Below are 16,286 nucleotides of genomic sequence, written 5' to 3' on the forward strand. Positions count from 1 at the left end.
ACAACTTGCATCAAATTTTATACTCTCTCATTCTAAATTCTCATAGTCTCTCTCCACGACATTATGCTACTCTCTTAACACATCTTGATTCAAATTGGTCCATGATGTATACTTTAATGGTCACCATTCTCAAACCTTGTCTAGTGTGGTCATAATTTAGCATCTACATTGAGACACATGAGCAACTTCAAAAATCATACATAATGATTTCTTTCTACATTCCACTTGAATGAAAATTCAATAGTTTGACAACTTAGAGTTTCTTTCTTCCAAAAAGAAGATACATCATATTGCAAAATTTCATAAATTTTCATTCTACTCTCTCTCTCTCTCTCTCTCTCTCTCTCTCTCTCTCTCTCTCACACACACACACACACACACACACACACACACACACACACACACTCTCTCTCTCTCTCTCTCTCTCTCTCTCTCTCTCACATCATGATACTCACTAGACACATCCTAATTCAAATTGGTCCATGTTTCATACTTCAATGGTTACTATTCTCAAATCTTGTATAGCATAGTCATAATTCAACATTATCATTGAGACGCATAAGTAACTTCCAAAAACATACATCTTGATTTCTTTCTACATTCCAATTAAGTGAAAATTTAGTAGTTTGACAACTTGGAGTTTATTTCTTTCAAAAGGAAGATACTCAGATCTTGCAAATGGACCTATTGTAGCAAACTTTCATGAATTATTTTGCATTGTTCTTCTCTCTCTTCTTTGTGGAGGCACATGTGTACCTTATCTTGTAGGGATTTTAAGGCATTCACTATTGGGTGGGCTATCTTGTCCTCATTCACATACTTTAGTTGGGATGGAGTTTTCTTTCCTACATATTTTCTACTATTCTAGTTTTGGGGTGTGCACTCTCTTTTTACTTTAGGTTTATTTCAAATTTTATTAGGTACTTTTTTAGGCTTTGTTGTCAAGAGTTGTTTCTTCTTACCTCAGTTGTACTTAAGTGGAGAAGTTAGTGTAATATTTTTATAACTTATGTACTTAAGGGGAGAAGTTAGTGTAATATTTTTATAACTTTAGATATGTTTATCGTAATTATGATATTGCAAATATGTATTAAGTGTACTTTGGTTATTAATTTCAGGATAGGATAACGGGCTACACAATCCATGGGATTTTATTTATTTTTCTTATCCTCATAGATTTGGAAACTTGGATAAGCAATCCCTTACTTTTTCATTTTATGCCCTGTTCCTATTATCTTTAGATTGGAAAACTATAAGACTATATATTTGTAGATATTGATAATGAAGCAAGTATAACTCTTTCACCTTCTTAAAAATTTCTTTTCTAATAACCATTTGTATTTAAAAGTTAATAATATTATTTCATAACACTAAATTCTAACATATAGAATTTTGAAGACAATCAATAATTTATGAAAAGAAATATATACACAAGAAAACAATTACTCTAATATCAAGAAAATATAAAAACAATTATATATAATAATTAATTTTAAGATTCAATCATCATTTTATAAATAAAAATGTCAATAATAATAATGATACAACTAGAACATATAACAAATTTAATATAAACATTTTATTAAATTTTAAACATTACAACACACAACCCTTACACTTATATTTACTCAACCTTTTATAATTTTATTTTTTCAAAATAATATAAATTACCCTGTACATGCACTAGCTCTGTATATCTCTAACGGCTACTAGGGAACACTAATTAGAATAGGACTGAATACATAATTTTAGAGAGTGAGCTCATAATAAACACCCAATTCAAGTGAGCGACCATGGTAAATGAAAATTACCTCCTGAATATCATTTTCTTTTATTTAACACAGAGGTTGCTGAACTTCTACAAAGATAAGGAACTAGAAAGCGTCAAAGCATTCTGGATATCTCCATATACCTCCAAGACACTTGGGCGTCCTTGATATGAGGAAGCTGTGCAAATAACAGCCAACTTCAGTAAAACTATAAATGCTTCCCTGCTATATTCCCCATTCAACCTTGGATCTGCATATTTTGAAGGATCGATGGGATTTGTGTGGACAACCTCATGTGCCTGCAACATCATGAAATCAAGATTAATAATAACAGTTACTTCAACATATCTGCAATGAGCTATAAACCCAAAACTAAAGAAAATCCATTGAACTTCTACATTAGTAAAAATGTCTCGAGACAATCTAATCTAAAAACAGTTGTATTACTCATTATAGATTGTGGAGATCTGATAAGACAAAACTGGGTGTGCACCTTTACAAGGAAATCTGGATAAGATTGGTCAAGATCAATTGCTCCCTTGCCAGAAAGAAGTTGGAGCAAAACTACACCAAAGCTGTAAATATCACTAGAGCATGTTAGTCTTCCCTGACTAACATATTCAGGATCCAAATATCCCCTAGTGCCCTTCACAGTAGTAAAAACTTTTGTTTCCTGAATCTTAAATATCCTGATCAACCCAAAATCTGCAAGCTTTGCTTCCATGGATTCTGTGAGGAGGATATTATTTGGCTGTAAAGCAAAAACAAATAGAAACTTTGAAAATGAGATTATTTACCATGCTACTATTCAATCAACAAAATAAACATACAAATCAATACAACGAAGAGAAACTGAATTGCTGGTTTAGGTTATTGTTGCCTTTATATCACGATGAACTATGCATCCATCTGGATAGAGATGAAGGAAACGCAAGCCAATAACACAGCCATATGCAATTTTCAATCTTTGCTCCCATGTTAACACTTTATCCTCTAGGCCTGTTTAATTTGCAAATGTTTGAATGAATATCAAATGAAATTACATTATTAACGTTCTCAAATAACCTAACTACCCCATTGAAACTTGAAAGTATACATCATAGTAGAGTAAAAAGAAACCTGAAAACTGAAAATGAATGTTCAGTGAATTTGTAGACTGATAAAATCAGTGATAGAGAGGAGTTGTTACCTAGAAGCATCTGAGATAGATTTCCATTGGCACAATACTCATAAACAAAGTATTTCTCACCATCCTCATCACAGTAGCCAAGTAGAGATACCAGGTTTTTATGCCTAATTTTCAAGATGGTCTTAATCTTCGTTTCAAATGCGTCAGCTTGTACAACATCTTTGGAAATGTGTTTAATGGCTACAAACTGGCCACTAGGTAGCCTTCCCTTGTACACTTTACCTGCAACAATTGAGCATTTTTTAAAAATCTATCAATGTCAATGAGGATTTTAAGATATTAAAGCATCCAATAAAATAAAATAGCGAGCATAATGCTGACCAATGCATAGGAGAATAAAGGGACAGCTCTGCAAAGCAACTATTTTCGAAAACCCACATTAGGCTTTGAAGTTTAATAGGACATTGGTATTTTCTTATTTGTTGAAATTTATATAGAAGAAGATTAGGAAGAAAGAGTGTATTTTTTGTATTTTTGAAAAAGTGGAAACAGAAATAAATTTCATTTTAGAATGTGATGTCTTCAAAAATAACAAGGACAATTATGTAAATATTTTGACAGCTGATTTATGATATAATTTATTCAGCTAGAGGACTGTTGAAAGTTAAACGTGCTCATCATCACTATGCATAAAAAAAGATTGAAATGCAAAAATCAGTTTGATCAGGCAGACTGTCTCAGACTAATTTTAGCTTCATTTTGTGTTATTTTTGGAAAGATACCCAGCAATCAAGTCCTTTTGAAATTGGTTCGAAATCAAACTTCATGGAGGAATACTTTCAATTTTTATTAAGATACACTAAGTCTTAATATGTTCTCTAACATTGAAATTTTACTTTTCTCTCCCTTTAGATTAATGGAAAAACATTATACGTGAAGGTAGCATTAACTCACCAGTACTTCCTTCTCCTAGGAAAGCCCAAGGAGCGGTATTGTTTATTGCTTCCAAAATCTCTTCAGTTGAAAATCTAACCACAGGAGATCCATCTGCACCAAGTGCTTTGGTTTTACCTACACCTGTAGCAGAAGAAGAAAAAATAGCATTTGTATGGTGCAGAATCCCATCATATAACTTTAGTCACACGCTACATGTTCTCAACATTGAGCTCAATACCTTTTTTCTTTTCTTTAATTTTTTTCACCAAAACCATCAAAGCAAGTAAAATGGCAACGGCTCCAACTGTAGCTGCTACCACTTCTGTTCACAGATAAACAAGCCTAATTAGAAATGGCAATTTCTTACAGAAAAACTCTGATATTATCTTTTAATGTTCATTTCTAGTCTTATGATAAGGATAGCTACCAATTATAGGGTTCCTGCTAGAGCTTGAGGACTTCTGTTTTTCTGCAAGTCGGCACGAACAGAAAAAATTAGCACAATTTGTGAACTCGTGAATCCAAAAGTGAAACATTTAGGGCTAATTCAACTATACCCAAAAACAGAGGCAATCACCTCTAGGACCTTTAAACACCTCTTCTGAACATGTATTTGATGTGGATTTAAAGTGGAGGTAAATCTGTCACAAGTAAATTAGGTCTAAAGAACTTTACATAGATTTGAATAATCTTACCATTATCCAGTTGTTCATATACCAAGCAGCTGTTCAAGGATTGAATCCATTCATTATCATATATGCGAGAAGCACCCATTACAATGAAAAGGGCCAGTCCACAATCTTGTACATTCCCTGGCACATCTGTTCTACCACTCAATTCTTTATTCAAAACCCCGGTTTCATTATTGAATTTTCCATGACAGTCTCTACAGGCCTGGCTGTTGCTCATACTATCCATGTCTTTAAGTGTACCATCACAGATTGTTTGTAAATTATTCAAGTCTTTTCCAAGCTTCTTGTTGATGTCGTCAACGGTCTCGTTGTAGCAGATACCAGCTCCAGCTTTGCTAAACTCGTAAAAGGAGCAGTTTGCAAGCTCAGGATGGTCTTGGATGAAAACTCCTCTACAAGCCAACTCCTCCTCTGGGTCCAAGAAGATGGAACCCCCACTATGGTTTGCTTTCATGGCCAATGCTTCAGCAAAAGCTACATTAGCATCCATACAGCACTGATGTGCCTCCAAGGTCCCCCAACTTAGATTGGTAGTATTATGACCCTTCAAGCAACCGGGAGAAGGTGAATACGGGTATAACGTGAAATTAAGGCTACAAGCTGGATCTGCATGTTTATCAGTTCAGAATTCGTTAAACAGAACAGTCCATACATGGACAAAAATGAAAGAAATGGTGTTGATACTGCACTTTTCTTCTTTTTGATGATCAAAAAATATACATATTTTCTTCTAGAAACTCTTGCACATAATTCATAGACCATGGAAAGGTCATCCGTATTTGAACAACAACTGTTGTACCTTATTTGGAAAGGGTTCACCAAAAAAAGGGCCAAAATAGCTGAAGATTACAACTCAGAGTAATCCCATATAGTAGAAACAATAAAAAAAAACTATCAATTATAAGAAAATGTCCTAGTAGCAATCTAAAACATTTCAACATTTTGAAATAGAATAGATAGAAGACGACACTTCTATTAAAATTATACCATTGTTTGAATATAGAAGAATTATTAATTCGAACAGAGTTTTAGCTACATATGTGTCAAATTAAAAAAGAGTACAGCCAAATATTCTTGTTCTCATAAAAATCAGTTTGATTTATCAATTTTGGCTGGAACACATTTTTAGCCTTATACCATCAGAAGCTTGACTCTACTTAGAATCTGAAAGGACTATCAATTTGAATAAAATCTTGGCTACAAATGTCCCAAAACCAATAAAAGTGTACAACCCAATATCAGTACCTCATAAACAGTGGTTTAAATTACAACTTAGATGAAACGTTTTTTAAAAAAGTTAGGGAAAAATGCTATAACCAGAGGCTATATGGGCTATGTTATTAAAATTTTGTAAAGGTTAATTTTTTAAAAAACATAGATGATAATGGTCATAGATTTAAATCCCACTTTCAAATAGTGCATGAATAAGGACAGCTTACATAACTAGGGGTTACAGGAAGCACATTATTAAGACCTTGCAAACGAGATCCAAAGAAAAGCTGGAGTGAAATTATAGATATGGGAAAAAATCAGAGTCAGTCTAAAAAAATGTTAGTATCTGAAACATCGCTGGAATTATAAATTTGAAGAAACACTCATAGACAGACAATAGGTAAGAGACTAGAACCTACTGTTATGACATATTTTCTGGATTATCAGTGGGATTATGAATTTGAACAATGTTAAATACATGTCAATATATAATTTAAAAGAATAAGCCACCTGTCAATTGATGTTTTGTGTCATGGTAGAAAGTTAGAAACATTTCATTGGTGAGGCGGTCACTAAGGTTCAAACCCCTGCTTGATCACTGAGCTCACAAGTCTTGTGCCTTCGCTGAGCCATTGAACTCGTGAATATGAACAAATAAAGTGTGAGGACTGATGATCCCCCAAAAATGACCTATGAAAAGAGATCCTCCATAAATAATCTATCTAGACTCGATCCAGACTATAAACCAGAATTTCCCCAATAAAATAAGAACAAGCCACTTTAATCTTGTCCCATCAATAAACTTATTTGCAGTTAAATTAGGAAAGTGTTCAAGTATGAATTAGAATAGTTCAAAAATGTACAAACCAAATGGCTTAGCATCAACAAGCATCAGTTCTTCTCTGAAAGCAAGAAATAATGTCTACAGGGAACTTTGACCAAACTGGACTATCTATTTTAGATTGTCCATGAGAAAACTTTAACTGGTCTCTACAGATATTATGTCATGAAAGCAGACTATTAGAGTTCATAGAAGATGAACTCCCCTGAACCACTATTCATTAAAGACAAGTCCTGGAGTTTGGTTTGCAGAATTGACACCACACAGTCTATTAACAGATAAATGTTATGTCTATACAAAACTGTTACAAATACCTGCATCATTTCTCTCACTGCATAAAAATATGGTAATGAGAACAACATAAATTTCCAGTTGGCTGAACTTTATTCCTAATAGTAGCTTTTTCCTCATAATGTTCTGTATTGAAAAACTGCTCAACTGGGCTGCTTCTTTCTCTGCTATACTGGCTTAATATTCTATGCAAAACTTGAAACATACACAGAAAAGGCTCTTTAATTGCCTGAATTCTTTTGGGCAAGAAGTTTGTGAGTTGCTTATAAACTACAATACTTTTGGTTGTGATCATCGCTGTGGATGTCTCATTTGCATAGTCCCTAATGATGGGTTTCTCATTTTTTTAACAACTAAATTATTTTATTTAAATTAGGACAAACCCAATGTAAATATTGAGGAGAATTGACCCACCTGAGCGATTTACACTATGGATAATTTTGTATTTAAAAGGCTATTGCTGGATTTTTTTCTCTACAGTTATAGAAAATTATCCAGAAAAACTACCTCGATATTTATATGTACAGGTAATGCTGTAAAAAAATTTAAATAATATTCTATATAAATGTTTAAAATATTGAATATATAAAAAGTGGAAAACTCTTTATTTGTAATAAAAGTTTAGTTTTATATATATTCACTTAGTAGGTCTTATTCAATTCTTATTATATTTATAAGATAATTTGTTCACCTAGTAGGTCTTATTCAATTCTTATTATAATTATAAGATAATTAGTTTACCTAGTAGGTCTTATTCACACTAGTTAAGTTTAATTAGGAGTCTAGAAATCTTTTTAGAAGTCTTAGTGGTCATGAGACTTATCTTATCTTATGTCATTTATTTATTGTGTCTTGGAACATTTAATTTTTTGTTGTCTCATTTTATAGGATTAAAACATTTGTCATAATTATATCTAATATTATCTCACCTTGCCTATATAAGCAAGGCCTCTAGTACATTTTAGTAAGTATAGGAGATTGGTCCATCATTGTAGACTTTGCATCCATAACCAAGCAAGTTAAATTGTCTTGACATACTCTATTGTGAAAGGTTATTTTTTTATTTTTAAGGTGATCCTACCTAGGTGTAAGCTCACTATTGGCTCCTACAAGGTATCGGAGCTCTAGATCTACAAACTTCTTAAATTTGAGGGTGATTTGAACATGAGAATTTTTTAGGTGGATTGTTAGGCAAAAAAGAGACCTTATTATTGAGTCTAAAAGACCCCAAAACCCTTATTTTCATATATAACACTTGGTATTTGAGAAATAGGAAAAAATAGCATTTTCATCCAAGGTTTGCAAACTTTTGGCAACAAAATTGTACATACATATGAATTTGTACCATAGATTGGATGGTTTTGTAGTATATTTGACAAAATGAAAGAATATTTCGAGCATATTAAACTTTTGCAAGTGTTGGTGTAATAACTATGTCATTTGACATGAGCAATACAATTTGATAGTGTTTTAATATTTTATATCAAAATAAATTTGATGGTTGTTAGCAAGAATATGCTTGTGATAGAACATATGTGCATATCCTATTGCAAACCATTGCATGGAGATTGCAGAGAAGCTAATTGATTAGGCACCCCCTAGATAAATTGTATATTGTAAGACACTGTTGGGTAAAATTTTTGTAGACTCGTGGTGGCTTACAAAATGTGATTTTCATGACAATACATGAGATAATACCTCTCAAAAGGCAGGATATGATCTCTCCTATTTATAAGGTAAGGCTCCCCCTTTCTACTACAATCTCTATTTATTCTAAATCTACCTACTAGCTTTACACGAATCCAAGATGGTATGTAACAACTTAATACTCTTTTTTTAGAATATGTATCTCTCTAATTCTCCATTTAAAATAGAGTAACAAAATGTTTGTAACTTGTGCAGTAATCTTAAAAATCTACGCTAAATGGAAGCAGTGTCCATAAGAGTACAAAGCCTCTTGTTGCTTCCTTTTTTTGAAAATGAATTAAGGAGTGGGCCTTTTGTATACAAAAGAACTCAAAGTTTCCTTCAAATACTCAAGTCCTATCAACCACTGTAACCCAAAATTGATATATTGTAAGCACAAAATCTTCCAAGTATACCATAAAACTTTCTACTCTAATAAGATAACTCAACAAAGCACAAAGACTTCACCTTATTATCTACTTAATACAAACTTTTTCAGCTAGATATCATAAAATAAAGTTTACAATATTCTACTTAACCTCTTCTAATAATCAACACTTTTCACAATGCAAGATTTAACCTCGAAGAAAGTAAACAAGAATGACATAAGAACATTCACTCACACAATAAAGTAGTCCTAAGACAAAGATTGGATGCAAATTACTTTCTTCTTTGATTAAATTTTTGAATACACTATAAGATCTTGAAGACATAGATAGCTTTTCAATTCTATAGAGTGTCGGTGTGTTAGCAAGAATACGGAATAAAGATCCTTATTACAATGAAATCCCTCATATATATAGAAGAGGGATGATGCAAAAAAATAGGAAAAGTTACAACTAATTGTGACCAAGTCAAAAGTAGAGACCTATTTGACTTAGGACACGTGCAGTCCTACATGTGTACTAGTGCATACATAGAATGACATCTAAGGTGTTGATTGAAATTGCAAAATACCACTCCACTAGAGATGCATAAAAATGACTAAGTATCCAGAGACAAATCTTTATTATGATCACCCTTCTTCAGAAAATCTTCATATTGTCGTCAATTAGCTTGTATTTCAGAATCATCTGGTGTTCGCAATGTTTGATGCCACTAAGGATGGTGGGAAGACCGGATAGCAATCTTGCTTCTTAAACTTCATCTTTTTCTTTGGAGATGATTTTGACATTTTGATGCAGGAGCATCCCCGGTTCATAGCAATCTTGCATCAACCAAAAACATTTTCTTTCTGTTTTGCTTTATGTTTGCAGTTTTAATTTTTCTTTCTGTGTCCTAGTTGTGGCTCGCCGAATCTTGTGGAGTTGGATTCTACTTGAAGACTTGATCATCTTTCTTAGTTCCAAACCACATCGCATTTGGATCATTTTTCGGCAAGTTATCACTATCAATTTCCTTGTCAATTTCCTGTTATCGGTTGACAGTTCTTGTTACTGGTTGCCTGGACCTATTTTGGTGATCTACCGGAACCCCTTTCGAATCTTGTGGAGCCTTGGGTGTTGATTGTGATGTTCCTTGGCATGTGGCCAACCTTCTCCCGCGATCTACACTTCATCCTTTGGATTTTCCGGAGGAATCTCTTGGCGGAGGTCGACCTTGTTAATTTTACACGTTAGGTCTTGTTCTTTGGGTTTTGTTCCCTTTTGGGCCGACTGGATCCTTTGGATTGTATATATAATTGTAATTATGCATTAGAATATAGGTAATCTAAGAATCGAGTAGCAAGACTATACATAGAAGATAGATCGTAAGATTCAAGGTCCTAGTTGTGACCTATTTTGTATGTTCTACCAGACCTGTGAGCCGGTTATGTTGTAACCCGGTTGTTACTGATTGGTTGTAAACAATTTCATGAAATAAATCAATATGTTCTGCATTGCCTCCATCATATCTTTGTGTTTCTGTTGTGTTACTCTTGCTAACTGGTCCGGATTGATCTCTTTGAGGTCCCTCCTAACTGGTGACTGCTTCAAGTGGTATTAGAGTGAAGTTTCATTCTAGAGGTTGTGTGTCCTAAAATTTGTGTTGTAGGGTGGCGGATTGCAGATCGGACCTATAGCTATAGAGGACCAGCTTGAACAATGGCGCGAAGAGGAGCTAGGAATGGTGGAGCATGTGGGAATGCAGACCTTGCTATGATGGAGATGTTGCGAGGTATAGCAGCTCGGTTGGAAGCCATGGAGACAACCTAAAGAAGAGGCTGACATATTGAAGATGTAAGTGAAGATGAAGGAGAAGAAGCCTCGACAGAACAAGAAAACCCACTAGTGGTTGATCCGGATGAGGAAAGATTTTTGAGGGTTTTGAGTAGGGAGAATACTAAACTTGATTTTACCCCACTATAATATGATGGGAAGTTGGATTCAGGTGAATTGATGGATTGGATCTCGGAGATGGAGAAGTATTTTGATTTTGAAAACACTGCAAAAGAGAGTGAGATGAAATATGCCTATACCCAGTTGAAAGGTCATACATCTCTTTGGTGGGAGAATTTGCAAGTTGATAGACAGAGAAGGGGTAAAGAGAAGATTAAGACATGGGATCAGATGATTGCTAAGTTGAAGTCAAAGTTGAATCTGTTTCGAAAGTTGCAGAATTTGAGACAAAAGGAATCTAGTGTGAAGGAGTACATCAAAGCATTTTACAAGTTGAATAACATATCCGGACATGTTGATGATGAAGTTGAACAAGTTGCAAGATATTTGAATGGATTACGGATGTCTATAGAAGATGAACTCAGTTTGATCAAATTGGAGAGTAAAAATTTTCAAAAATGAATTTAAAGTTTTTCAGAAATTCCTTCATGTCTGTAGACCAAGTATCTAGGAGTGAGGCAACAATTTCACTCTAAGTCTTCATTTGGAATGCTAACTCCTCCATGGCATCCATAGTTCTCATTTTCTGAGTGACAATAATGGCTTCCATGTTTAGAAAGCACTTCTAAAGAATCTGCAACTTAGGTAATAAAAGCAATTGAAGCTTTTGCAGATCTTGAGTCTGCTTGCAAATCTCTAAATCAATTCTGGCAATCTGTTGTTTGTGAGTCTATATAGTCTACCCATATACTATGAAGGAATCATATGGCACTTTGAAGGTCTCCATATACTGCTTTAATTCCAATTGGAGTTGACCTTTCTTCTTCAAAGCATCATCACAAAATAGATCGGCCTGGCAGACTTTGCTCAAAATTTTATGTCCTTTAGCCATTGCCAGACTAATATCATCTCTCTGATGGGTCATCTTGTCTCTGTCTTCATCAATTTCCTTCACAAATGCAAATTTTAGTGCATTTTCAATTTTTCTCTGCAGTAGCCAGGGCAACATCTTCCAATGATTGCACTTGATCACCCACTACTGTGCATAGAAGCTTCAACTAGGCTAGTGAGGAATTGGTACCGGAAAGATCAGTATCGGGGACTAAGTTTGAAAGAGTATCAACAGCAAATCGAATAACATCTTTTTCTTTCTTCTTTCTTAGTTCCTCCAATCTTTCTTGAGCAAGTTGAATACTTCTAAGTAGCTCATTTTGGTCTATATATTTGGTAAGATAGGCAAGAGTCAATTCACTGTGATCGGTGGGATCAACCTATTTAGCTTGAACTTGATCTCTGGTTGCCTTGGGAGTCTCAGAAGTCTATCGACCTTCCTTTTCTTTGATCTCCTCTTGTCTCTTCTTCTCCTACTCTTCTTTCTCTTTGGCCTCCTTGTCGGCCTTCTCTTTCTCCTATTTTTCCCCTTTCTCCTTTTCTTCTTTCTACTTCTCCTTCTCTGCTTTCTCCTTCTCCATTTTCTCCTTCTTCGCTTTCTCTTTCTCCTCTTTCTCCTTCTCCACTTTCTCCTTTTCCTCTTCTCCTTCTCCACTTTCTCCTTTTCCGCTTTCTCCTTATCTTCTTTCTCCTTCTCAGCTATCTCTGATTTAGTACCTTCAACATCTAATGCATCCACATCGATAGGGTCATTTTTCTCAATTACTCTTTCTCCCTGATCATTGAAGGTTTCATCCAGTTTTGATTGGGCAGACACTTTCTAATAACTCAACAATGAACCACTAGTACCAAACCGGTACTGAGAGGGGTGGGTGAATCAGTACAAACACAAATACAGTCCAAAACTGGTTTGACAGCAAATACTCCAAATGACTAACAAACAGGGATACTGGTAAAACAGAGTGCAACTAGTAACATCTAGTACAGCTCAATCAATCATGAACCGGTCACTCAATGAGCTTTCCTCTTAGCTCAATACTATAGTATCATTATATTCTCATGCATAAACAAGTAAACTTAACCATCAGATCTTCACAATAGTGAGTTCAATATGTTTTATAGATAGGCATAAAACATAGAACCTTCATGTGCTTAACAAGTAAAACAAAGCATCACAAGACAAAAGCATTTCACATGACACACATATTTTTCACATGGAAACCCAACTGGGAAAAACCACAGTGGGGATGAATACCCACAAGCTTCTTTTTGAACTCTTTAGAAGTCTGCTCTGTTAGGAGCCTTGTCTGGTTAAGGACATTACAATAGGTTATAGTAGGAACCGATCCTGTTAGGGATCACTCGGTTAAGGGATACCCGGTTAAGGGTTAAACCCGATAGGGTCACCTTGTTAGAGGATTTCAAGAACTCAATAGCTGAAAGGATCTCCTAAGCTCTCTAGCTTCTCAGAACTCATTAGCCTCAAGTTACCCAGTTAAGGGATTCTAATCAAGGGATTTTGAATCAAGCCAGTTAAGGCTACCTTGTTAGGGGATTTTACAGTTGTTGAAGTGGTTAGAGATCAACAGGAATTACAATGATCTGTTAACAACACTAAATGCTAATGTAGATCCATTTAGGCTCCTCTTCACCTTCTGCACATTCACTTTGCAGATATCTCTTCTCTCCTTTGGTCTAGCAAAAATCACGTATCACATCTCTTGGATACACACTCACAAATTTTGCCAACAACTTTAGAAAGAAACACAACATCGACCTTATAGGAAACATACAGGTTAGTAGCAAAAACTCTAAACCCTAAACCTGTTAGGTTAAGCAATTCAAACGGTTCAATTCTGACCATTGAATCATACTGCATTAAATGCAACAATCTTGAATTGATCTCAAGACATTCTCCATCATCCATTATCCACCAATTTCATGGCAGCTGATAACCCTTTACGCGTTATCACTGTTTGACAGACTTTGCTCATTCCTGAGGTAGATAGGAATAGTCTTCTTCATGCAAGATCGTTCACGCGCATAGAGCTTACGTGGCAACACGATCTGTCCTCCATCATACTACTAACTCATCACACAAAGATCACCGATTGAGTCACACAGCCTTGAGGTACTCCAACCAAAAACCCCAAAGTGGAAGCTACCTACCAACCGATAGTCATACAATGCTTCCATGTGCCGGTTCCCATAACTACATGCCAGTTCCCATAGCTACATGCCGGTTCACCTTGAACAAATATGCCACTTCACTTTGGCATATAAATGGGTTCATACATATGCCGGTTCCTATCTCTTCACCTATCACATGTGCCGATTCACACCATGTCTCATATTGACATCATTGACAACATACGATATCATTATGTCTTCATGTCAGTTCACGTAATGCCATGCCGGTTCACATAATGCCAACAATCTCCCCCTTTGACATTGATGGCAATATACAAAAGATATCTTCTCTGCTTCACATCTTCTCCCCATTTGCTGCAAATATCTTTTTGCTTCACTCCTTCTCCCCCTTTGACAACAATGCCAAAGTGGAGGTACAATCATCTCTGTTTCATCATGCTGCTCCCCCTGAGGAGTAGCATCCTTCAACACACCAATCAACCAAAAATTTGTCTTTCTAGTACCTGACTGATGTGGAACAATCACTTTTAGTTCACCTCCTGAAGGGGCAATACCCCTAATTCACCTCTCAAATGCACGAATGTTGTCTTTGGGAGAGGCTTGGTGAATATGTCTGCTAACTGCTCCTTACTAGACACATGCTCCAGTGAAAACTCTTTATTTTGAACCTTTTCCCTCAAGAAATGATACTTAAGCTCAAAATGCTTGGTTCTAGAATGTAAAACCGGATTCTTTGATATATTGATAGCACTTGTGTTATCACAGAATATACTTACCGGTTTAGATACAAGGATCTTGAAGCCTTCCAGTACATGCTTCATCCAGATTGTCTGAGTGCAGTTCATGAAAGCTGCAACATACTCCGCTTCCACTGTAGACTAAGAGATACAACTCTGCTTTTACTCATCCATGAGACTAGTCTACCATCGAGAAAGAATGCACCACCGATTGTGCTTTTCCGGTCATCCACATTACCTGCCCAATCTGCATCTGTGAACACTTTCAGATTGAAATTATTGTTGTATGGGTACCACAATCCATAGTCAACTATTCCCTTCAGATACCTAAGAATCTGCTTGACTGCAATCCGGTGAGATTCTCTTGGACTCTTTTGGAATCTTGCAGTAATGCCAACTGCATGTGCGATATCTGGTCTGCTATGCACTACATAATGAAACTTACCAATCATTGATTGGTATCCCTTCTCATCAACCAGTGTGGAATCATCCTCTTTTGTCAATTTGCAACCGAGCACCATCGATGTACCAACTGGTTTGCTATCTTCCATGCCAAAAATCTTCAACACCTCTTTGACATATTTGGACTGAGTGATGAAGATTCCATCTTTCATCTGTTGGATCTGTAGTCCAATGAAGAACTTAATCTCCCCTATGAGTGACATCTCAAATTCTTTCTTCATCTCATCAGCAAACTCATGACTCATCTGGTCATCTCCACCAAAGATGATGTCATCAACAAAAACTTCACAGATCAGGATCTGATCTCCTTCAGACTTCAAGTAGATATTGCTATCTTCACTTGTTCTCTCAAATCCAATCTTCACAAGATGGGAATGTAGGTGCTCATACCATGCCCTAGGTGCTTGCTTTAGACCATATAATGCTTTATGTAGCCTACATACCATGTCACTGTCTTCAGATAGGGAAAACCCATCTGGTTGCTCAATATACATCTCCTCTTCAAGTACACCATTTAGGAATGCAGATTTTACATCCATTTGATATACCTTGAACCTCTTAAAAGCTACATATACAAGAAGCATACAAACTCCTTCCAATCTGGCCACAGGAGCAAAGGTTTCTCCATAGTCTTCTCCTTCTTCTTGAGCATATCCTTTGCATACCAATCTGGCTTTATTCCTAATCATTGTGCCATCCTCATTCAACTTATTTTTGAACACCCATTTGGTGCCAATGACATTTTTATGCTCAAGTCTAGGTACCAAGGACTATGTACCAATTTTCTCTATCTGATCAAGTTTCTCTTCCATTGCCTTGATCCAGTCTTCATCTTTATGAGCCTCTTTGAATGACTTAGGCTCAAATTTAGAGATCATACATGACTTTTCTCTGATCTTTCTTCTAGTAAGGATTCCTGCATCCTTATCACCTATGATCTGCTTGGGATCATGATTCAACTTGACATACTGAGGAATGGTCTTAACTGGTTCTTCTTGCTTTTCTTCTTCATCCTCATCTTCATCAATATCAACATTCACCGGTTCAGGGACACTATTATTGGTACTTGGTTGGCTAACAACTGATTCCTAGAAGGTAGCAACTGATTCATTTACAGCTTGCTCACTGTCAGTTTCCTCAGTCTTCTCAGAGGATTCATCAACTCTTACAT

The 16,286-nt window shown here is 35.6% G+C and overlaps 1 protein-coding gene across 1 annotated transcript; it reads right to left on the reverse strand.

The window, feature by feature from the left end:
- Positions 1–1,858: 1,858 nt before the first annotated feature.
- On the reverse strand, positions 1,859–5,016 carry LOC131873942 (probable serine/threonine-protein kinase PBL28). The gene is made up of 7 exons (XM_059217124.1): positions 4,530–5,016; positions 4,073–4,156; positions 3,853–3,975; positions 2,959–3,180; positions 2,650–2,768; positions 2,263–2,520; positions 1,859–2,068 (listed from the first exon to the last, which is right to left on the reverse strand). Exons 1-7 carry the CDS (start codon positions 5,014–5,016, stop codon positions 1,859–1,861), a joined length of 1,503 nt encoding a protein of 500 aa, XP_059073107.1.
- Positions 5,017–16,286: the final 11,270 nt, after the last annotated feature.

Source organism: Cryptomeria japonica, chromosome 3 (genome assembly GCF_030272615.1).
Source record: "Cryptomeria japonica chromosome 3, Sugi_1.0, whole genome shotgun sequence".
Taxonomy (NCBI): Eukaryota; Viridiplantae; Streptophyta; class Pinopsida; order Cupressales; family Cupressaceae; genus Cryptomeria; species Cryptomeria japonica.